Raw genomic sequence first — 24,949 nt, 5'->3', positions numbered from 1 at the left:
AAATGTTGTTGCTGTGGTTTAACGATTCGCAAGTTTCCCCTGTGACTCCACTAAGTGGTCCTGACTGTCAAGCTGACTTAGATGTATGTGAATCGTACTTTATAACTTAAAAATAGAAAAGCGAGAGAAAAGCTTTCGCTTCGATTCGACGCTTTTTCCTAAAAGCAAGTTCTGTATATATTTAAATAATCTATCAAAGCCGTTATCTGTGCTTGTGTTTCAGTTCTTTGCCAGTCGCCGCAGTATCGTGTCTGTTGCTGATCTTGTATCACGCGAAATAAAATCAGCTCATTGTTGATTTTTGTTGGTTTTTTAATTTTTTTAAAATTTTTTTTTATTTATTTATTTTTTCTTTTATTTTTTTTTTCTTTCAGTACACTGACTTTTTTCTGGGTATATGGGATGGAAGTAGAGTTTTCGTTTAATAAGCCTTTCTAAAAGATTTCCATTATAAAATGAGAAGGGTAGAGAAACGGTGAAACTCGAAGTTTCGCTTCGTGCCGTGTGCCGCACGCCGCGTCTTGATGCGAAAAGCCTTGCCGCGTGCCACGCGCCGCTTCTTGACGCATAACAGCCGCGCGGCAGCATCTACACGTGGCCTTTCCGTCACTCTATACACCACAGACCGTCGCATCACGTGACCCGATGTTGGCGTTTGCGGGGTAGGTTGGTGGGGTGTAGCAAGGGGACGAGGGGGGATTGCGACGTGGTGGGGGTTTCCAGCAATCGCCATGATCTCTCGTTTGCGCGCGGAGGGCGCAGGACTGAAAGCCTCGGGGTGTTGTTAACTATCTCCAATAAACCCCCATCAGTCATATTTGGACGGTGTAAATTAGTGCGGAATCGACCGACCGACTGCAGCGGTAAGGTGAAGGGTAGTGATGGTGGGGATGGGTGGGAAAGTTGATGTGGAGTGCGGGAGGATGGGGATGTGCCGTAGGGGTGAAATGGCAGTCCCCCCTTTTCACACAAAGCCTCGGCTTCCGATAGGGGGGCAGTAATGAGACAACTTGCTGGAGATAAAAGAAACTGACGGAATGCTGGAGGGGTGTAATGTTATAGGGGGAGGGGTGCGTGGGGAAAGAGGCAGGAGGTGCGACGTTAGTGACACGCAGCAAATAAAAATATAGAAAAACAAACACAACAGGGGTGTGTGTGGGGGGAGGGGTTGACTGGACGTTTAGAGACGACGGCTGAAAGGCGAAAGGAAATGAAAGAAAAAAATAAATCAAAGACGTGTTTCTACGACAGCAGTGATTATCCTCCTGCTTGGAGGATAAAGACAAGGGGCTCAATTGTTGCTCGCTGGGTGCTAGCAGTGAGTCACAAGCGGTGGAAAAAACACACACACACAATGTCACATGAAACCAAGCCGACTGCTGTTTCTCCATGGTGACACAGCCAAGCATTCTTCTCCGCCAAGCTCCATGCAGCGGGCCTCAGGCCGAGTGCCAAAGTTTACGGCCGCCGACCTCCATGCAGCTGACCCCAGCTTCTTGGCCGAGCGCCAAGTTCAATGCAATGACGTCAGCGCCACTGCGGTGGTTAAAAAAAAATTTAATGAGGTGACTTATTTACCTGAGGTATTTACGTTGACAGGTTGTGGCAGCCTCGGTCACCCCTCCACCACCCCTACCCGACCTCTAGATCGCAGGCAATGTCCCGGGTGCATGTCACCAACTTACCTGCCCACCTGTCACCGGATGAAACTGGATCAAGGCAGTTGCGGCTGAAGGCCGATAGTGTGATGGCTGCACAGTTAATCAATACACTCCCCTCCCTTAATTACATATATAATCATATTGCATATTGCTGGGGTTCTGCTGCCAGAGCCAGACCACTCTACTCAGACCTATACTACTCTAAGTATATCTATATATCTATGTAGTCTTGCTGTATATTAACTGTCGAACGTTGGTGCCAGAGTACTATTAAGCCTATCAGCAACAGATCCACGAGGGTCTTTGAACTCCTAAAATAACCGCCGAGTGACTTCACGTGCTACCGAATAACGGTAAAATAACACTTAGGACGTTATCGGTGTGTAGGTGACGCAAAGACCTACATTTGTACCTGAAGTATATTCGTCAAATGGAATTGCGTCATTGCGAAAAGTGTATGCAACGGTTAGTAACATACGTTGTTTTATTTTTATTTTTTTTTTACCCCGTCCGTAACTATTACTATTTTTATATCATCCAGGCCGCGTGATCATCTCTCATCTGAAAAGTGATGTAGATGTCATAAAACGAGAACGCTACAAGATTTTCTAGAAACATTGACGTCTTGTCGAACATTTGTTCAGCACGGCCCAGCGATGACGACAACGATGATGATGATGACGACGATGATATGATAGCAACGACGATGATAATGTGATAATGACAATGACGATGATGGTGTCTGCGACAGTCCTGGCTGCTCCATTCCAAAAACACTTTCACGGATTTACTCGCATCGGAAAAATATATTTGTATAAACGTGTACTACATTATGATGTTCTGTATTGCACTTCACGCATATGTTCACCCACAGGCACACCAACACACCAACACACACACTTTATGCATACCTTTATCTCTCACACACATCACTCACACGCTCTCTCTCTCTCGAGTTCACTACTGAGTCACTATCGTAGTGGCCTACTTTTGTCTTATCGCGATTGCTCTAAAAATAGAAATAAATCCAAAGTAGAGCTAGGGGTGGGGGGCGCTTGGTCACACGTGTTTCAGTCCCCTTACCTCGCTGCATGAAGGACACACATCCACACACGTAACCACACACTCTGCAGGTCATTTGCCATCACTGCCAGCCACATGTCGACACAACCATCACCATGGAGTCGGCAAGTATAGTACAGGGAGGATGATGATGATGATGATGTAGTTTTATAGCGCGCCAGTATCCGCATCACAAAGATGCGCTCAATGCGCGGTGATCCCAGCAGCCACCAAACTGCAGGTCAAATGAAAACTTCAAAAAAGTTTAAACAAGTGAGTCTTCAGATTTTTCTTGAAAGATCCAATACTATCAGACTCCTTGGTCGAGAGGGGAAGCGAGTTCCACAAAAGCGGGATAAGAATAAGAACTTCACTGTGCGATGTTGTCAGTCTCTGACTTATTTTTTTTTTCCAACAGCTACAGTATTCACAACCTGGACTACTCATAGAAACAGGTTGACAACTTATTAAATAGTTTGGAAGATCAGCCTCCCACCAGATTGATCCATTTGTATCACGCATGATTTGTGTCCCCTTTTTTCATCAACCCATCAATTATCGCCGATTCACTGTTCCAACCTGGTTCTCTCCCCCCCCCCTCTTACTCTTTTGCATAGCTTCTACCACATCAGTCATGTTGTCGCCACAGAACTGTTGACATAGAAAAGTGTTGGGCGCAGGAAGGCAGCCATCGAGGGGACAATGAAAGCATTAGGTCGATTTCCTGCCAAAAGCGAGGACACTTCACTGTGGGCCGTTATTCATTATCACACCTGCATCGAAACGTCCGGTGCTGGAGTTAAAAGGCCAGAACATGAATCACAGATTGATGACAGCAGCCAGAGCGATCAAGCAAAGCGCCCAGGCTGTTTGGAGCAGCCATGGAGACAGGACAGCTTCCGGTTCGTGAAGAGCGGGCAGGTCATGGACAAGGACCGTGCACCGTGGTCAGTGAGGCGGACTGTGATCAAGGACTCCGGACTGAATTGAAAGGATCGATTTCTTTAAGAAGTAAAACAAAAACTGAAATGACGTGTTTCATTCGTTAAGACAGTTTCTGTGGGGAAATATACTCTTGACAGAGAAATAAACGATATTTCATTCTTTTTCTTCTTCTTCTTCTTCTTCTTCTTCTTCTTCTTCTCTCACTCCCACACTTCCTAAAATTTTCCGTGACGAAGTTCTTCGACGAGGAATAAAGCACTTATCATAAATGATCTCAAACGGAACAGAGACGAAAAGGAAGAATAGACCATGTAGGTCAGTTAGGTTGTGCAAGATCGCAAAACATTTGCAAAACAACGGACGTCTTCCCCCCTGCATGACGTCACCATCTCGTACCGCGAGGGTCGGTGGGAAGGGTGAAGGGTGAAAGAAGCCATTGACATCGCGGCGGTAAATCTTTCTTTAAATAGAGACCTATGGCGACACCAACTACCGGCAGGCTACAACCGTCTAACTCAGTCATGTCCCGAGTTTATCGAGTCCCACTACTTCAAGAAAAGAACTATTTTATAGCCAGAGAGAACAAATTGCAAAAACTCCTCTCTGGGCGCCCCATACTTTCCCGGATGAGGGCTGTGTGTGGTTTGAGGATGTAAATTAACTGGGGTAGAGAGCGGAGAAAGGGGTGGAGGGGAAGGATGTTGATGTGAGCAAGGTGGCGTCCCTTGTATGTTTAAAAGTATGTTGTATGTTGGGGTCTCGTATGTGTTTTGATAAGAATTGAGTACCTGGGCGACAATCAAGTCCACAAGGACCTGTCCTGCTGCTCACCGACCGCATCACCACGAAATCGATGGCCGTACCGCTGACGTCACAGCAGCGCGTGCGGTGTAATCCCTCCGCGCGGCACGACATGTCAATTCTCACCTGCGCGCATCACGACAACAGAGTCCTCCCCCAGTCCCCACCCTCACCAGGTTCAGCAGCGGCATCGCTAAGCTTCTCACCGCACAGCGGGCTCCCCTTCCCCCATCTTTTCCCGCCACCAGCCCCCCCCCTACAACAACTCCCCCAACACTTCCTCTTAACCTTGTTTTATCCGTCCGCACGAACTCACGAGTCCGTCTGTTCGCCCCTGCCGGGCACAGAGCCTGGTCCCCCATCCCTCAGTAGTTGTCACAGGTGGGTCGACTGCCATGCTAATCGCTTTACGTGGATTAGAGCAGATATAGAGCAGGTCGTGATAAGAAGGTGGTAAGTGGGGTGGGTGGGAAGTCAGCTGAGATTGTGACTAGCGTGTATTACCCTAAATGATGACTTGCCTAGACGTTTTTTAAGGAATAACAACTCTGCTGGGAATCTGACATGATATCAGTTTGTTGGTTTAATTGTAAGGTCACTGCTGTTATCTAGTGATGGCGATTTTTCACCATAAAGGTGAGAAGAGGAAAGTAGACAGCGTGAGAGGAAAGAGGATGAGAGTGGAGTACCCGGACTACTCCTGACCACCCGTGACTAGGAGCCACGAAGATAAAAGAAGGACGAGCATGTTTAGACGAGTGTTGTACGATCTTCATGTATCAAAGTGTTCAAAGACTTTTGTTCACATTAGTAACTAACTATGGAGGAGAAGGGGATGAGGAGAGATCAGACGGTTCGACCGCTGGCAAGTAGCGTGACGATTGAATAGTCTACAGTTTTAATTTCTGTTATAGTCGTTTGAACACCAGTGTGTTTGTACTCTTCACCAACTTCTGTAAACCCAGCAGGAAAAGCACTATTTGAAATCAGCCTGAACACACTTCTCGCCTGGAGATTTATTGAAGCAAGAGCAAGTCCCCTCTGAAAGACAAAATCAGGAACTGAAGGAAAAGCCTGTTGTTTTCGTAGTTAAAATGCAATTCCCTGACTCCGTGTTCACTTTTTTCACCAGGGCATCTTTGCTATCACTTTACAACCACTGCTCCAGGAGTAAAACATCAGCAAGCTCTGTACCTCGCTTGAAAACTTTGAAAACAAGACATTTCCTTGCGTTCCCCATGTTGCCCCAGGCCAACGATTAGCCTTTGTTTCATAGTTAAGGTCCCTGGTGGTAGACATGGACTTATGAGTTCAAAGATACATTAAAGTTCAGAAGAAAGTTAGAAAGCCGTCTTCGACGACTAAACAAACTTTCAGACCAACCTTATTATATATATCGTTAATAATTATAATAATTTTAAAGACCCAGACATTTCATTTCTTTATAATTAAATTCCTAGTAAATCAAAAATTTGTTTTCTCTTGTCTTAGATGGGTCTATAGGTTTAAGTATAAATTATCTGTATGAAATAACCCGGTGACTAATCAGTGCTTTTTTTCTCATTAAATTCTGTCATGCAATCCTGCCACACTGTTTTCTACATTTGTGTTGACCTGGTATCAACTTCTCCCCCACCGCCACCCACTTCCATTACCTTCCCTTTTATTCTTTTTTTAAAACTTTTTTTTCCTTCGTTTTTACCTTTTTTTCTGTTTGAATGGGAAGGCGAGAGGGAAGGGGTGAAATTAACTAATGCTTCCTGCGGATGCTTGGGATTCTTCGCAAGCTGAGCTCGTCCACTGGGAAGTGAGTAATCGTTTCTTGAGTTTCAGATCATCACTTTGCACGCAGCTAATAGTGACGTCATTGCTTTTTGCTTGCCTCCCCTGGGGTGCTCTCGAAAAGTGGAAAAAGGACCAAAATAAAATTAAAAAAAAAAAAAAAGAGGAGGGGGAGCCCCCGACAGCGCGCTGCGTTGTTTTACTCGGCGTCGCAACACGCGGCTGGCGAGGAGATGAAGTTGAAACGAGCCATGGGAGGCTTGCTTCGATTTCTGCCGCATTTCTCCAGAGCCACGGCCGTGTCAACTTTCGCTTCTGGCAGCAATTAAACGGCCAAGATGGAGGCGCACTCGCCGCCCATTCCTCTACGTGGCCAATAGGTCGGCTTGCTGGCCGCACGCGTGAAGTGGTCTTCACACACACACACACACAAAACACCCAACACAAAACAACAAAACAAACAACAAACTGACCCCACACCACAGACAACTGAGCTGTTGATTGTAAGCATCCCACAGAAAGTGTGCAGTTTTTTTTTTGTTTTATTGTCAGCCCTAGCGGATGAGGAACAACAATATTAACTTGCATGCATTGGGACGAGATCCGCGTGTGAAAACAGCAAGGGAATGATTAAATGTGAGTAATGAGTGGAGGATGGTAATAGGAAATGAGTGAATGTAGGTAATACGTGTGCTATCAAAACAGGAAGGAAATGGGTGAACGTGGAAGTTTTGGACTACAGTTGGGTGTATGAAAATGAAAGACAGAAGACAAAATAATTTTTTAAATCTTTAGAATAATTCATTAAATGTTAAAATGTGGTTGATAACACTCTTAAAGATGAAGAGATATCAAGGGAAACAAAAGAGGTAGACAGCCAAAAATAACAAGATGTGAAGGGGTACTAAGTAGCAGGGGAAGTAGCAGACGAAAAGCGATGAAAAGGAAAGAAATAAAGAACAAGAAAATAAGTATAAAAAACGTAAGGAGGAATGAAAAAGAAGGAAGACGAAAGAAAGAAACGAAGAAAGACATGACGGAATGAAGACAGAAAAAAGGAAGGAAAAAAAACAAAGAATAAAAGGAAAGGAGGAAAGAAGGAAGGAAGGATAAAATAAAGAAAAAAAAAGAATTTACAAAACAGGTTAATTACGACACTAGCCTATTACACTTAGTTAAAACGTCCAAGCTGGTAAAAATCTCAGGTAAAACTATGCAGAGTATCTCTTCCAAAGTCAGGTATTTACCATAAAAATAAATCATAACAAAACAGAGAACGTATTCTTGCGCGAGGAGTGGAAACAAAGCGTGCTTGAGAGAGATTTCCTGCCCATGATTTTGGATCTGTTTTTTTTTTTCAGGCATCTCCCCCAGTAGCCTTCGAGAATAAGCCCCCTGTCTGCTTCTGAATGTACACTCAGGCATGCTGGGAAGGGCTAATTGCCTTTTTCCATATCTCGGTAAATAAACGGGCATGAAGGGTAGAGAGGGGACGAGGGGGAAGGTAGGTGAGTCTAGCTGGCATAATAACAATGGTGCAATCTGTCCAGCTGACCAACCCTGACTGGTTCATTTTAAAAAAGCAATCCACTACCCATATCACTACAGAAAAGTCCATTCCATTCATAGACATCAAAGTGCAAATAAGTGTCCATGTAAAATGTCACATTGGAACATCGTACACTGGTGTTGACAAAGCTCCGTTGCAGGACCTGAAAGCCAATCTAAGTAACGGCCAAGGTGACGTCATCACTGCTCCAGGGTGAGGATGTCGGCTTCTTTTGAGCGAGAGAGGACTTAGAGATGAGAAATTAATAGATTAATGAACTTAAAATTAGTCTTTTAAGACAGAGTGTTTGAGTGTTTTTAAGCATGTTAAATAAATTTGCAAGTATTAAGATTGGCTAACTCATTCACATGATGATAATAATGATGATATACATCCCCACCCACCCCACACACACATTCTCACACACACACACAGAACCTGGGCAGAAAAGGAAGGCATTTGTCACCAGACCGATAGCTGAAAAACAATTCCAACGACAAAACCCAAACCCTCGTGGTGTTTGACCAGCGAGCATGACAAAAGGTGTTTTCACAGGTGCAGACCACTCATTCCGCGGTTCCATCATGTGCGGCCGCAAGGCCAGGTCACCTCCTGCCCACATTGTGTCGCTGTTGTAGAGCAAGGGTCATTCATCGTGAAGAACACGTCCCCACACGACAGGTTGTCCATGGAAAGAAGAGTTATCGGTTCCTTGCGCTGGAGTTCATTTCCTTGGCCGGATTACTCGAGGGTGTTCCGTCATACACGAGGCTGATCTCTCGGCCTGGGAGCTTGGGCGTGACTCACAGAAGAAGCTCTGGTAAATTTTTCTCCTGCAGCTGTCTGGAGACAATGCGCTAATTGTGCGTCTTACGGTTTTTTCCCCTTCTCCCCTATCGCAGCCTCTTCAGTGGGCGAGTAACTCGGGCTGACATCTTTCTCGCGTGCTGCTCTCTCTCCCTCCAAGCCGCCCTCGTCAGGCCTGGCTATTGTTGTCAAGGGGTGATCAGCAGGACGCTGGTTGCTGTGCACATTGGTCAAGTACGATCTCTGGCTAAGAACTCCAAGGTGAATTTTAACGATGCCGAGCTTACTCATCGAGGTTGATGAGAATGACATTTAGGAACTTGACAAGACAGCGAGAGGCATTCTCTCGTAATTCTGAGAGATTATGCAACTCATCGAGACAAAATAGCGGCAGGAAATAAATAATGTCAAGAAGAAGATGAAAAGATGAAGATTGCGATACCGACAATTCTCCAGAACTCAAAACCATCATTTGTTAATGCTCCTTTTACCGGCCCTCTGTCACAGGCAGGAACAATGAACACAGCATGGATAAATAAATAACATATATATACAGTGTAAGAACATTGGAAAATGGAGATATATTCACATCTGTGTTCATATAAAACAGGATAAATGAAATATCGCTAAATCATTCGCAAGGCTTTGATCCTGTTCACTCAGTAGTATCTTTACAATAAAATAAAAACTTTCAAACTTTCCAGTAAAAGGAAGGCGGAATGTGTTCTTATTTATTTATCTATTTTTATTTGTTTCAGAAGAAGATGAATCTCGACGAAGCGCTAAGAGCTTGTTGAAGACATCAACAAGATGATCCTCATTTCTTACCTGTACATCACTGAAGATTATCGTACCTGCTCAATCTTTTCTTCTTGTGAAACAAATTATTGCTTACTCTGTGCCGTCTGTCGACATGACTTTATATTTATCTTTGAGTGATAGTTAATTAGAGAACATACTTCTAATGCACCTGAATCTTTAGCGAAATTGCACAGAAGAAACAACTGAAGGAAAGTAGAGATAGACAGAAAAAAAGAAGGCAGCAGCTATTCAATTATTTTGAAATTCTCGGTAAAAACGTTCACTACAACGATCCAGGAGTCTCAGCCAACGTCCGTGCTACAACTGTGTGACCATGCACGAAAATCATGATCACACAGAGACATTCGACTTTCTTCTGCTCTTTGACCTCGCCACGGGCAGTCCAAAGGTCAATTACTTCATGGTTGACCCCAGATCTCCGTCACATCTTTTGCCAAAAATGAACTCTATCAAATTCAAGCAGGTGGGTCGCTTGGTCTTTTTTTTTTTCTCGCCCCCTTTCATAAATTAAAGGGATTTCTTTACGTGGGATGCCTTCACATGTTTTTATTGGATACGAAGGATTTGGGGTTTTTTTTTCTGTAGGCATGCGGATACATTCTAAAATATCAATGAAATATCATTTCTGAGTAAAAGCTCGGACGTCGAAGCCGAGATACGAACCCACGACACAGGATTGTGACTGTCGTTGTGATAGGCGACTGAAGCCCCGTGTTGTTCTCATTCCATACTTTCAAAACAGTGTGCACTAGGTATATGGGATAATAGTAACAGGGGAGCGACTGAGAAGTAGGTTGCATGCCTTCTAAATACTCAAAATTAGTTTCTATCTTCGGGTCATCAGTGCGCTTGATCAAAGCTGTGCAAACAACTGCGAGCTAATTTTTGTTGTTCTTTTCTTGCTGTTTTCTTATTGTATTGCTGTATTTTTGTCGTTGTATTGTTGGTATTTTGTTTTATAGGAATTTTTTTTTTGGGGGGGTGGGTGGGTTGGGTTGATGACTGACGAGCAATGACATGCAGAGCATTATCGCAATAGTAATCGCTTCTGTTGTCCTCATCGTTTGCTGCCCACTTCAGGTGTATGTTTATCTCTCTCGAACAGTTTGCACGACACGGAAAAAAATGGCAGAAATAATGTTTTGTAATTGATTGTCTGCAGCTGAAAGATGTGAGCGCCTACCGCCCCGTGGTTCTCAACCACTGTCTGTACATCATTGGCGGCAGAGACTGGAACACGGGTACCTACCTGGCCAACGTGCGCAAATATGACCCGCGGGTGAACCACTGGAGCCAGGTAGCGCCCATGACACTGGCCAGGTGTCGCTTTACAGCGGTGGCCCTTGATGGCTACGTCTACGTTGTTGGTAAGTTGAAATTGTTTTAATATTAGTTATTTATGATGAACATGCATGTGTGAGTTTGTGTGTGGGAGGAAGGAGGACAAGGACTGAAATAATTAGCGTCCACATATAATGTCGGACTGGGGAGCAGTGACGTGCAAGTGACCCATGACTCATCAGACACATTTTTTCCTGGGCATGAAAAAATCAGCAATAAGGACCTAGCTATCTTCACGACTTGGTGCATATGTTGAATCACACGTGTGGGATTCTGGAGGTAATCAGGCGAGAGTGGTCCCCTTCACGCCAGCCGCTTGTGTGCTGTGCGGAAGAAGATGGCACAGAGGAAGACCCATTACCACAGGCAGTGGCCTCTGCACTGGGATTCAAACTCTGCACGTTCTGGCCAGTCTTCCAGAAGGAACGTGTGCAAACCCGCGCTGTTTTGTTGTCGCACTTGAATGGAGCCTTTGAGAATTTGTCGTCCAGTTTTAAATGAATTGCAAAGATATTCCTTCTCCTCCGTCTCTCTCTCTATCCCTTTCTTTCTCTGCCTACCTCTCTTCTTTCCGCTTGTCTCACTATCTTTTCTCTCTCTTTCATCTCTTTTGTACCTCTCCTTGCGTCTGTTTCACTCTCATCCTTCTACATCTCTGTCTGGCCGTCTGTCTGTCCTGGGCTGTCCTCAGCTCTTGTAAGCAGTAATCGGCTTTCCTGGATTCTTATCTCGTCCTGGCAATCTCCTTTTTCTGCAGGTGACATCTATTTACAGGACCCGCCTGGTCTCCCGTGATACAGCCTTAATTATTATTGTATAACACCACTTGCTCAAATCTTTGTTTCTTTTTTTCTCACTAACCTTTCAGCTAACGAGTCTGTGCACCCAGACCCTAACATGACCTCTTGGCTTGCTCTGAGTACAAATATTTATAATGTTTCGTGTTTGGTTTTTGAAAAAAATTGTGTCTTGTGTCTGAAGCACATGCTTTATGGATGTCTTGAAAGAGCATTGAAAAGTCAGGCTGCATTGTTTAACATTTGTGACTCATCGTCTTTGTTGCTGGTGTCATCTTCCGGTGATAAGCGCCAGGAGCAGTGGAGGAGACAGTGGTTCGCTGTGTAGACACGGGAGCAGAAAGCTCATAAATCGCTGGCAAAATTAACTATTTGCAAGTGACAATAGTTCCCATTATTTCAGGGGCCGCAAATCGCTGGAAATAAAGCCATCATAACATACATACATTGTTCTCTCTCTAACAACCTGCCACTCGTCTGCTCCGCCCTTTGAAGGCCGCTGTGTCCATTAATATTGTCAGTCGTTAAGCTGTTATAAACAAGCTGATATCAGAATTCAGAGTTCTGGATTTTATCATGGTTTTGAGCTGCTCTTATTGGTGTGCATCAGACCGGTTTGTATTCTCGAGACGGCCATCCTTCGCGTGCACAAATCATTAATTCACAGAATCTTTGATGTGTGTTACTAACGGGTCCATTCTGATGCAAAATGGCGAGGTGAAGATGGTGGACTGACGCCCCCTTCTAAAACAAGCAAACAAACAAATAAAACAAAAACCAAATAAACAACACAAAAATAAAACAAAACAAAACCCAATAAACAACATAAAAATACAGTAAACAAAGAAACAAAAGTACGGAACAAAAATCAAGAAACAAAGGCCAAACAAACCAAGCAAACTAACAAATAAACAAAAACCAAATAAACAACACAAAAATCAAACAAAACCAAATCCAATAAACAACATAAAAATAAACTAAACAAAGAAACAAAAGTACGAAAACAATCAAGAAACAAATACCAAACAAACAATACACAAATCTCACAACAACAAAAATAAAACCAAGAAACTAAAACGAGTAACATAAAATAAATCAAAACCAAGACGAACAAAGACAATATCGAAGAAACCCATCTATTATCCTGTAAAAGCCACTTGTACTGTAAATAACTGTAAAACACATTTTAACTGTATTTTAACGAATGAGATTTTGTAAATATAACCGAAGGCAAATCCTGAACAGTTCAATCATTACATGTTAAATTTTCTTTACCCAGTTCTTGACAAAGGTATTAACTGACTTATAAAAGACATAGATTATCAGTACCAATAAATCGTGAATGAGGCAAATTTCTTGTCTGAAATGAGAGGCCAACAGTTGTCATCTCTCTGGCGATGATGTTTTTATTCTCGGCTATATTTCATGGACTGGTCGAAAGAAAGATCGTGTTTTCTTCTCTTTCTTTTGACTAGTCTTCCTTGTTTATGCACGTGACACAAATATCTTTTGCAGATGTATTAACAACAAGTAAGGGTAAAGTCCATCATGACCATTGGCAGGCCTGTCTCTGTGAGAATATTAGTCAGAAAACTAAAGTCCCTTTCTTGAGAGGTCCCATACAGAGTGCCGCACATTTTTTTTTTAAATTTGAGAACATGAAAAATAACATAAAGCAGATAGACTTTGCAATATGTTGCTTGTTAAGAAGAGCCTTTTCTGTCCTCTTTGCTGTCTGTCCCGAGACAGCATTGCTACACAAATAACAGCGACCTTTTTACTTGAGGGGGAACATAAACATGAAACTAATTAAATTCAGAAATCACAGACAGGCAGAGTATTTAATTGAACTGTCTACAAAATGTTATTTATGAGAATGGTGAAAGATTAAAATTTTGTTTATTTAATTCAAGTCAGGTGAACTCGGCACACGTGGCTTTGATGTCTGCAGGTGGCGAGACCTTCAGCTCCAGGGTGACGGACTCCGTCGAGCGCTATGACCCTTCAGCAGACCAGTGGACGGAAGTGGCCTCTCTGCCCCGCGCACGCGCAGACCATGCTTCCTGCTCACTGGGTGGCCGCATCTATGTCTCTGGAGGCATAAGCAATTTGAAACACCAATGTTCAAACGTCTTCTGGTTAGTGCTGTGTTGTATATCTTGTTAGTGCTGTGTTGTACATCTTATTGTTAGTGCTGTGTTGTACATCTTATTGTTAGTGCTGTGTTGTACATCTTATTGTTAGTGCTGTGTTGTACATCTTATTGTTAGTGCTGTGTTGTACATCTTATTGTTAGTGCTGTGTTGTACATCTTATTGTTAGTGCTGTAGTGTATATCTTAGTGCTGTGATCTGCGTCTTTTGGTTAGTGTTGTTTTCCGCTTGCAGGTATTCCTTTTACATCCTCTTTATTACAACAACAGCAAGGTTATGATCTCAAACGACAGCACAAAAAATGAATTAAGGTCATTAACATGATACTGGTAAATTTTATCTATTATCAATTAAAAAACAATAATCAGTAACTTGATTAATTTTTTTTAAAAATATACGCATTGCTTACATATTAATAAAGAAAACTGTAAAGTCCAGTAGAATAACTTCTGTAAGGGGGTTTGAGTCAGTAGTTCGCCGTGTCTTGAGTACGACACGTGCAAAACTGAGCTGAACCTTCTTCTTCTTCTTCACCATTCGACTCATCTTCATCGCCGTTAATTAATCAGGAACTGATATCTGCTGGAGACCTGTTGCGTGGGTAGGTTAATGAACAGTGGGTTTCCGCCACAAACCTCAAACAAGCGAACTTTTGCTCCACATCCGAGGATCCACCAATCCCAAGCTACAGAGCCACCGTGCCAGACACCTATGGCCTGTAGACTATATATATATTTGTCTTTCACCTTTTCCTTTCGCTACGTCTGTGACAAACTTTCTTGAATCTTCGGATTTCGGATATGTTTCACTTCCGGAACACGATATCGGTCTGTAAAATTGTACTCGTAATATGTCACTTAATTTTGACCGTTTGGAATTTATTTTTAGTGCACTTACAGCATTCACAGACACATGGAAATTTCCGAAAAATATTTCAAAGAGCAACTTCAGAAATACAGATTAAAATGAGTGTGTGTGTGAGAGAGAGAACAATGTGAAGAGCTAAAACATTATGCATGTTTTATAATGGTGCGTCATCATCTCTCTCTTGTCCTTGTCTTCTTTATAATTTTCTTCCTTCTCTAACGCCCATAAAACTTGAGATCGCATTGAGAATTTCGGACGGGGAGGTGGGAATGATGGTGAGGTGAGGAGTGGGGTGGGGGTAGGTGCATGTCAGGAGTCATTTCCATCTTCAAACGGCAGCAAGAGCTGTGAATCCGCTCGACAGCCGATCACCCCGTCATTCCCCCTCACTACCCACCCACCCGGCCTGCCACGTTTTCATCATAGAAACCAATCAACAACAGCCTTTAATATTTTTTATAACTCCTTCTGACAAAATCAAAGACAAAAGCAGAAAATAATTATTTCCAGGCTTGCTTTATGCCCTTTTATTAAGCAGTTGGCGTAATGGTCAGAGATCGGTTAGTGGGAAAGTGAAAAGAAATGGCCACGGCCAAACGATGAAAGCGTTAGTAGCCAGGCTAACCGAGTTAAGAAATTTGAGGTGTGAGATATGGGCACGAACATTGTTGACGCACGCGCGCACACACACAAACACACAAGCAGCGAGTGCGCGCTCGCAAGAGGACACAACACACTCGCACACTTACATGCGGGTGCATGCACATCTACACTCTTCCTTACAATCATGTACACACTGACACACACACCCACACCCACACCCACACCCACACCCACACACACACACATACAGAAAGAAGAGACTGGCAGTGCGTGATGGCGCGTGTTTGCGCGTGCTTGTGTCTCGCCCCCAGGGACTAGCGGTGTCACGACTGGGATCGAACACAGTCTTAAATGTATTTCTTGTCACGAGACGGAAGTCTTTTTGATTTTCGAGGGAAAGTTTTATGAGGTGAGGACGGGGAATCTTAACTGTCCAGGCGCGCATTCAATCCAGTCCATACAAATTAATTTTTTATTGTTTGAATAAATGAAATATAAGATAATGTTGCGCGAAAAAGAAAAAGATAAAATGATAATACAGATAATGATGACAACGATGTTAATAATATTAGGACATGACTTTTGCAAATATTTCTGTTATAAATCGAATATTTTTTTCTTTGTTTTTACACACACACACACACACACACACATACATTTACTCCTCTTTTTTTTTTTTTTTTTTTTTTTTGCGTTGTCACTAGTAGGAGCTTCATTCGATAATAATTACTCGTTAAATAATCGAGGTATAACTATCTCTTTTTGAGTTGAAAATTTACTTTTAGGTGCTCGTCAGATTGTGTCCACTTGAAAATGTCATATCCCTTGTAACACGCCTATCGGCATTCGTCAGAAACCTCTCACGCACACGAACGCATGCACGCATGCACGCACACATATATGTAGAAAAAAAACTACAAAAAAAGACAAAAAGAAAGAAAAACAAAGAAACAAATAGTCGGTATTCGTAAGCCACAAACAAATTGAGTTCCACTTTAAAATGCATTAAATAATTAATGATCGCTTTGGAAGACTGTGTTATCTCAGAAAGAACAACAGACGAAGTATTAATTTATTCGAAAGGAGCGATTACACCTAATGAGTCTCGACACGAACTGGATCCCTTACATAATACATAGATTTTGATAATGTTTCTGAAACCTGATTTAAACATAATACAAATTTAGAAGGATAAAAAAAGATTACTCCTTTAGTGCTTTTAAAATAACATACAGTTTATTTGCTTGCTTGCTTGCCTGTGCGTGTGTACGCTGTCTGCTGGCATAAATGCCTTGTTTGATTGTTCTTGTGTGTGTGTGCTGCAACCACATCAACAAAGTCTGGATTAGCTTCACTTTCCACTGCGCTGGCCAGCAACCTGTAGACTTATACATGTTTAATTTATTTCGCGGGATCATTCTCGTTTTGTTTTTTTTTAAATCGAATCTTTCACACTCACTCAAGCAGAGTTCTTTGATTGACATGAATAGTTTTTACTCGACAAAAAAATGGCGAGAAAAAAAAAAGGTGGGTAGAAACTATAATTCAGGTCCATAACAGACGATTTTAAAGCAGAATATCTTATCTTCGGTGGCAGCCATATTGTGTTAACGGGATCAGCTCGCTGCCGGCGGTAAATGTTGATTGGCCGTGGACCTAAAGGTGTCACGATGATGGCAGCACCTGCTCGTCACGACCCAGCAGTCGCCTGAAAGACCATCAGGCCAATCGTTTCCGCTGCGCCTGTCGCCGGGTATCCATCCATGCATCTGCACAGCGCTCGTCTGTTGATTGGCTGAGACGGGCCCACGTGATCAGACCATGGGCGACTGACCGCACGAGGGGGACACGCAGGCAGCGACAGCTCTGCAACGAGCGCTTCATCCCGTGTAGACCAGTAAAATAAATTAAAAAATAAATCTCTCGTTAACTTCTTAATTTCCCTTTTTTTCCGAAGACGATTTAGTTAAAAATTTCAAAATTTGCGAAGTCGACATTACCGGTAAAAATTCGATATCCAAAGTTACTCAGAAGTCATTTTTGTGACAGCAGACTGTTCCCCCTCTAGGCGTTTCTGAGTGTGTGCGTGTGTGGGGAGAGAGAGAGAAATAATCTGTGTGTGCTTTTGTTTAGTGTGTGAATGTTTATAGGGGACAGGGGAGTGGGAGGGTCGGGACTGCGCTGAGTGATGCTACAGGCCACAAAAAAGCAGAAAAGCCGATGTAAATAAAACGTTGGTTGATGCACCAACTAAACATGATATGGATTTTGATTGTCACATCATAATCAGCTTCCTTCAGCAGACAGTTCCGGTTCGGTCATTATCAGGCAAAGTTGACATCATCAACCTCCTCTGCAGTTTGTCAATTCTAAATATTTGGTTTTGAGAGGAGTGGGAGAGGCATTTGTTTTTAATGTCCATAAATGCAGAAAGTGCGACCTTCAGCGTACTTACAAATAGCAGAAGTAATAATATTAATAACAGAGTACGATTAATAATATTAATAGTAACGATTTTTATAGCGTAACTATTCACATAGGAGAGCACCCATCGCTCATGTTAGAGTACAAATAGACAACAGTACAATAGTATAAAGGATTCAACCAAAGTTCTGGAAAACATTGCCAGCTGTGGCTTTCTTTTCGCTCACCAACTTCTGTTCTTGCGATTAAGAATAACAACAAGCTGCCAAGTGGCCAAATTATTTTTACTCTCATTGCGCTTGCCATCTACAGCATGCCGACCACCTCACCGACAAGGACACTTGGGGCACTGGACACACTGTCGCCCACAAGTGTTGGCCATTGCAGTCTGTTCTGAGCTGCTCTTCGAAATGGAGTGTACGGTCGGTGGAACTTGTCTCTCGTGACTGGCATTGTAAGAGCAGGAGACTGGCTGGCTGCGGCTGACATTGCCTGGGCAACAGTAATCGCTCTAGTGAGTTCGAGTCCGTTTTCTGGCAGTTTCTTCTGTATTCTGTGTAAAAGTTCACAAAAGAAAAAAGATTTCTAAGAGCTTCCGGATGAAATGCAACTCACAAGTGGATGACAATTTTCTGAGCTCGGCTGCAAAATCATCACATTTTCGTGTTCATGCTCGATTGTGAAATGTGAATCTTTCTGCAGCCATCAAAGGCTTGTGTGATACATGCTATCAAAATGTCATTAAAGTCTTGCTGTGCTTTTGCTGGGGTTTGTCAGGTGAGCAAATGATCGCAACAACAAATACTTGGCACTGGCGACAGACAAAATCTCTTTTTTCCCCGCAGTTCATTTGCTTCAAAGTACGTATTGAGATATAACAGTCTTCTACCGAAGGGTTGAACCAAAGAACGAGTCCTTTTCCAGTCATGTTAATCAGTTAATGACACCAAAAATGGGGAATCTCACAAAGAACCCCACTTTCCCCAGGAACAAGTAACATTTAAGCTAGAGAGGACTGTAATTACAAAGATATAATCACAGAAGTTAACGGTGTAACATGTAGAGCATGAGTTCTGGATTCTCGTCGCCAATGAAAAGGATTCAACAAGAGGCAGAGGGCCGCCATTTTTAATTATATAAATAACACCTCCTCGAGGATCGTAATTCAATTAAGTCGTATGATACACTGATGTCGTTTTGTATGCTCGCCATGTTCCTTAGCTTCACTAATGTTTTAATAGAAGGATCAAGAAAATCTACATTGTCATGTGGTAGTACTAGGAACAGTAAATGTGAAAAACAAAGTGGCGCTGACTTCAAAGCTTCACGCTTCGCTGAAATCGAGACGAACCTCATTCGCACGGTTGGAATTTCTACAAGCCAAACCCTCTTGTTCGGCTCATATTTTGGGAAAGTCTGAAAGACAAGGCTGGGCATTCAAAACCAAGTATGGGTCAATGAGGTTCGCAAAACATTCCTGTTTGACTAGTTAGCGCCAGCGGGACTGTACCCATCGCGTCAGGCGAACTGAAAACCGGAAGAGGTTTAACCCAGTGACCTTTAAGGTCAATGCATGCATACTTTTCCGCAAACGGAAGATGGGTTTGCTAAAACACTCAGTCTCATGACGAAGGAGAGGCAACAAATATCTGTACAGGACAGGAAGTGAGTAAAACAGCTGCAACTCACTGAAAAGGCAAATCAAGTGTAATACATCACTTGTAGTTTGCACAGACACGCATGCGCGCACACACACGCGTAGTCACGCGCACACCACGCATATGCACATACACGAGTACACAGAAGCGCACTCATGTGCTCAGTCAACCATATCAGCCATCAGTCATTCCAAAAATAGAAAAAAGGGGGCGGTGTGCGCGGGGAAAAGCCCGCACAGTCTAGAAACTGTTCACGCGCACTTTTATGATGGAAGCAATCTTCCGAAACAGCAGACGACAAAAGACTCTTAATTCAAAGTGGTTTTTCACAACTAAACAACTCTCTTTTGTTCTCCCTTTGAAATGCCGGCACGTGGGGGGGGGACGTCTGCGAAGGAGGGCAGGCCTAGGTATGTAACTCGTAAGACAAAGAAAGCCCCGGGAAAAACGTGTTCATGGCGCATGCCAACTCTTCATCATCTTTCCATGTCATCGATCGACGATGCATCACGATTAACTTTTTTTCAAATGTTTAAAAACTGCATTTGGATGCTCCATTGTCTTTCCTAGGAAATCTACCAATACATACATGCAGGACCGGTGTTGGCGCCAGCGGGCCCTCTCTTTATGAGTCATACCTTGCCGAGCGGAAGTCCGACTTTTCCAGACCATGAGTGACGCGACGAGGTAGTAACCGTCTTTTGTTTCAAAGCCGGAAGTGTTGTACCCCACTCCCCTGCTTGCCCCCTACCCGCCCCCTTTGCCAGTACTCCTCCCGTAGTTCCTCCGTCCTTAACTCCCTCCCCTCCCCCTCCGCAGCCGCTCCTCCTCCCACCCGATCCTTTTGGTCCGCCAGCAATTAAGCGACTTGGGTAATCGCGCAGCTGAAAACAATTGCAGGGACCCGGATGATGGAGCAAGGGAACTGATCGATAAGGTGGCTGTCGCCGTTGTTGTTTGTTTAGAAGCGACAGCCTACGGCTCGTGCGACAACAACAGAACACGGAGCGATCTTGTTGCAGAAGAAGTCACTAGGGCACTCTGGCAACCACTTGGCATCCTGGCCTGCTCGGAAATCGGATGCCGATGGACCGATGTTTAATGAGCACTACACAACGCCGACTGTGTGTTTAAGAATTTGATTGCTTCTCTCTCTCTGTCTCTCGCACTCTTCTCTGTGTGTGTCCTCTCACTCTCTGTGTGTGTTTATGTGATTGTGTGCGTACGCGTACGTGTATGTGTGCGCATTATGCTAACGTATTTTCGCATTCCATTGTGTCAAAGTTATGAGCAATTGTGTGAGTTTTTATGAGTTTTATATGGCTTGTAAGAGTAAGGGTGTGGTTCGATACAAGAACATGCTTTTGATGTGTTTAGCTGACCGGCTATGTGTTTGATGGTCAAGTGGAGCCTAATTTTTTTTCTGACGACTAAATAAAGCTCCGTGTAAGATTATGTTTCCCCAAATCTAGACAAATACCCTTTAACTTCCAGTCACCTACTTATAACATCACCGTCCACCGAAAGAGAAACTTGAAAAATGGTTGTCCACAAATACACCTGATCCAAACTCCCCCATTGTCTGTAAACAAATCTTTGTAAAATTATGATGTCTGTGTTGCTCAAACATTATCTTTACACAGTTAGTACAAAGGAATTTTGCACTACACGGAACCTTTAACACCTGTAGGCTCAAGCTGTCCGTGGCAATGCAAGAGTCTGTGTCCAGCGCTGCATCATGGATGTGTACAGGTGGAGTCTGCCGAGACCGACGCTTAGTCTCTTACGAAGTCTCCGCTGTTAGTCTCGGCGAGCCTAAACAAAGAATGTGAATAAACCGGAAGCTTTGTCATCTAATGCCTCGTTTTAGTAGTTAATCTGAAATGTGAAGAAACCGGAAGCTTTGTCGTCTAATGCCTCGTTTTAGTAGTTAACTGGAAAAAAAAATCGTCTGCTAGCAGTCCAGTAATACAAGTTCGTGGCTGCATAGAGTATAGGCAATAATTCTTTTAAGCGACCTCTGGTGTAGGAGTCAGTCAGTAGACCATATTGCGAGAAACCCTTCAAATACTTGGAGCTCAAAGGTATGTGAGCGAGAGAGAAAGCGAAAATGAAGTTTTAATGTTTCCTGTCTTTACAGAAGAAAAAATAAATTTGCGTTGCTAACAGCGAACGGGTAAAAGTCGCAATCCTAATAAAATCATTAACTCTCAGCATTCTAGGGATTGAAACATTACCCGTGTCCTCGTTCGAAAAACCTTTTAAAAGGGAGCGAACTCTAAGCCTGTTCCAGCATTATGGAGTTATCCGACTCCCACAGTACAACGGGGCGACAACCAGAACGCGGTTTCGCTAATTGCGCTGTTGCTAAGGACTCGACAAAATTACTTTTCCGTTGAAAGAACAAGCTGCATGATGGCGAACAAACGTGGCTAGGATGCTGCTTAATGCATGGAGGACCTTTTCCCTCCCCGACAAACATGGTGGAAGTGATGGATAATAGCTGTTCCACGTAGTTAAGTGCGCACTAAATTGTTGCGCGCATTCTTAAACGGCAGAGAGTCGGTCTGTCGTCAAATGTTCTTCTTTTATGGTTTTCAACAGAGATTATTTGGAAAGAAAATTGATTAAATGATTGCGCATAAAAATATTTTGACAATTGCGTGCAAAAATCCCAAAGCATTTGAAAGTGAAACACAATTCGGCAAGTAAAAATTAAAAAAAAATAAATTTAGTAAAATTGCTGCTTTGCATGAAGATTTTTTTTTGCTTGTCTCTGTTTCTGGGATCAAAGCAGAGTTATTATTTGAATTCCTGAAGACATTTTCTTGTCGTTATTCCTCTTACCCTTAGACAAATGTCTTTTTCTTTGAGACTGATCAGGGGAGCCGATGTAATTTATTTAATTAAGCGTCCAAGAGCAGCAGAAGACTCGGGTCCTGCTTAACTGGGCGGCCTCAAGGTTGGTTAGTACAAACATGGTCGACAAGAGGATTTAGCCGCACCCGAAAGCTCTCATAGCGCCAGACACACGTCCGAGGTAATGTTCCAGGGGGCATGACTGGTAATGGTAGCTGGCAGGAAGGGGGAGTACAGTTGTCACCTGCTGAGCTGCACGGTGACAGGGGAAGGGGAGATAATTAACAGCCTGCGCAATCAACTCCAGCTCAGATCGATGGAGATTTGGTCAATGAAGCCTGGATGGTGCCCGGGGTTCCCACGTGCTTCCACCTGTGGCAATTAATGAGAACCCCCCCTGCCCTAAATGCGGCCCCACTGCTGGCCGCCCACTGCTTCCACCGTTACGCTTGGCCTGCCTGTTGATGGTATCGTGGTGGGGCATGAGAACGACTTTAGGGCTGCCAGTGATTACGAGTGCACGCAGAAGGTAATTAATAAGCTTTGACACCGACTGCGTGTACTCACTGGTACCTGTATGTGTGAGAGAGAGGAAGGGGGAATTAAAATTAATCTTCAGACAGGTATCATATCTTTTGAGCAATCGAAGTTAATTACAATTATTTCTGAGTAATCGAGTCAACGATATTTAGCTATTTGATAGTCTGTACGAATATCAAATGTGTTTTGCACGATCGATTGATCAGTTCATATTTTCCTTTAAAAAAATAGCTTTCTTTTTCATTTTATTTTATAAACCACTAACCGCGATACCTGACGTCGCTCGGGTGATTGTCCGAGCACAGAGAATATGCGAACATCAAAGATCAAAGGAAGGGGAAGGTAAAACAAAAAACAAAACAAAACAAAACAAAACGCCTGCGGTGATGCCATCATGCGACTTGTTTACTAGAACTCCACCTCATCCTTCTCTCTCCCTTTGTCTTTCTCTCGCTCACAGGGGACCCTCTCAAATTACGACCTTGTCCGTTGATGACGTATGCTGAAATTTTTTGTTTGTTTGTTTGTTTTTAGAGCCGACAGGGACACATTGAAGAACAGTGGAAAAAACACGAAAAATGAAGATGCTTTATTATTAACATTTTGATATTAATCTTCTTTCCCGAAAGAGGATTTCAAAAGACATAAAACATGGAAAGAAAAAAGAGAGGGCATTTGAATGTATCTTCTCACTCAGATTGACATCTTACGTGGAGCTCTATAAAGAATCTGCCAGGACTTTGTTGCATTGAAAAATTCATTTTATCGATATTCTACCTGTGCATTAATTTAAAAAAAAAAAAAACAGAAACATTCGTGGTGAAAGAAAAAAAAAACTGATCACAACAATGCACTGTGTGGCCAAGCTCTTCACTGGTGCAGGCGGGGAGGTCCTTGCCCTCCTTCTGCTTGCAAAAGTGCAGTGGCTCCCTGTCCTCCAACGATTCGATTATAAACTGTCTACCATTTGTTTTCATGCCATCGATCACATCATCGATCACACCGCTGCTCTGTAGCTCAGAGATATCTTCTTTGTATCTTAGAAATAGTCTTTGTTCCTTCCTTGTCTCTACGCTCTTCATCTGATTATCTAACCTTCGTGATTCTCCGTCCAAACCGAAAATTCCGGGACAACAATCTTTCTCTCATCTTGACCCAGTAGACTGGAACACGATTTCCTTCATTCAGATTCTGCAAACCACTTTCAAAAAGCCTAAAAAAAAACCTGTTTTTTTCCGATGTGTGTACCGACTTCAACAAGGACGCCCCTCTCACCCCAAAACACTTTTCTGTAAAATCTTGTGATTGTTCCAGTGTATATGCTAATCAGACGAATAAAAGTATTTCCGCTTGAGTTTCCCCACATTATTATTATTTGAACATCGAACTTTTCTTTCCATTATTCCTCTAAAAGCTTTTACATTTCAAGAAAGAAGTAGAAGCCATCCTCTCCTCACCCATTCCTCGGGTAGATGGACCACTACACTCATTGTTTCTGTGGAGGCCACTAGGCTATAGAGATCTTTAACCTTTCACTTCAACTGTGATTTTTTCTTCTTTTTCTTGACAATACCTACAATTTACTTCTCCGTTTCTTCTCCTCTCTGTCATACCTTTTCTTACTCAAATGTTTAGCTGAGTAGCCTTTGCTTCTTATTTCAAATTTTAGCTGTTTAATATGCTTTTCTTATTTAAAGTATTTTTTCCATCTTTTTTTTTTTTTTTGCCGAGAACTGTCTAGACGTAGAAAAAAAAAAACGAATTATGCTAACACCATCACCCTTGTAAATAAAATATTGCCATTGTTATAACAATTTTCTGTCTGTCTCTGTTCTGTCTCTGACGGTTTCGAGGAACGCGCGCGCCTGACATGTGACATGTTCTCGGGGAGCAGTGACGTGGCCATCCTGCAGCGGGAAGCTCTGGATCCGGCTCTCGGGGAGGAGAAGGGATGGGGTCGTCGATGGCCTAACGATACAAAGTTTTAGTCCAGAACTTTAAACTCTCTCTCTCTTCCTTTTCAACTGTGCCGCTGTGAAGGAATCGTTAACATCCAAGCAACGAATGAGTAACCCGGATGTTAACGCATCAAAGGGACACATGAGCAAGAAAATCTAAACGGATAGCAGTGTTCACTCTTTTTATCCTCTCTGTCACTACATATCTTTCTGTCTCATCTGCATGCATTTGCATGTGATGGGAAAGGGTGTTGGAGAGGGAGAGAAAGTGTACTTTAACACTAGAGAGCTACTTGGTTAATGGCGTCTTCATGGCAATT

The 24,949-nt window shown here is 43.0% G+C and overlaps 1 protein-coding gene across 2 annotated transcripts in view; it reads left to right on the top strand.

The window, feature by feature from the left end:
- Positions 1 to 24,949, top strand: part of LOC112570996 (kelch-like protein 9) — a 73,650-nt gene that overhangs the window by 13,523 nt on the left and 35,178 nt on the right. For both annotated transcript variants that reach the window (XM_025249773.1, XM_025249772.1), the window contains 3 exons: positions 9,366 to 9,892; positions 10,592 to 10,796; positions 13,519 to 13,705. In XM_025249773.1, coding sequence (XP_025105558.1) covers positions 9,743 to 9,892; positions 10,592 to 10,796; positions 13,519 to 13,705 — 542 coding nt within the window. In that variant the 5' untranslated portion in view covers positions 9,366 to 9,742. The remainder of the gene's footprint in view (positions 1 to 9,365; positions 9,893 to 10,591; positions 10,797 to 13,518; positions 13,706 to 24,949) is intronic.

Source organism: Pomacea canaliculata, linkage group LG8 (assembly GCF_003073045.1).
Source record: "Pomacea canaliculata isolate SZHN2017 linkage group LG8, ASM307304v1, whole genome shotgun sequence".
Taxonomy (NCBI): domain Eukaryota; kingdom Metazoa; phylum Mollusca; class Gastropoda; order Architaenioglossa; family Ampullariidae; genus Pomacea; species Pomacea canaliculata.
The sequence above is the reverse complement of the archived record's forward strand: the minus strand, read 5'-3'. Positions and strand labels throughout refer to the sequence as shown.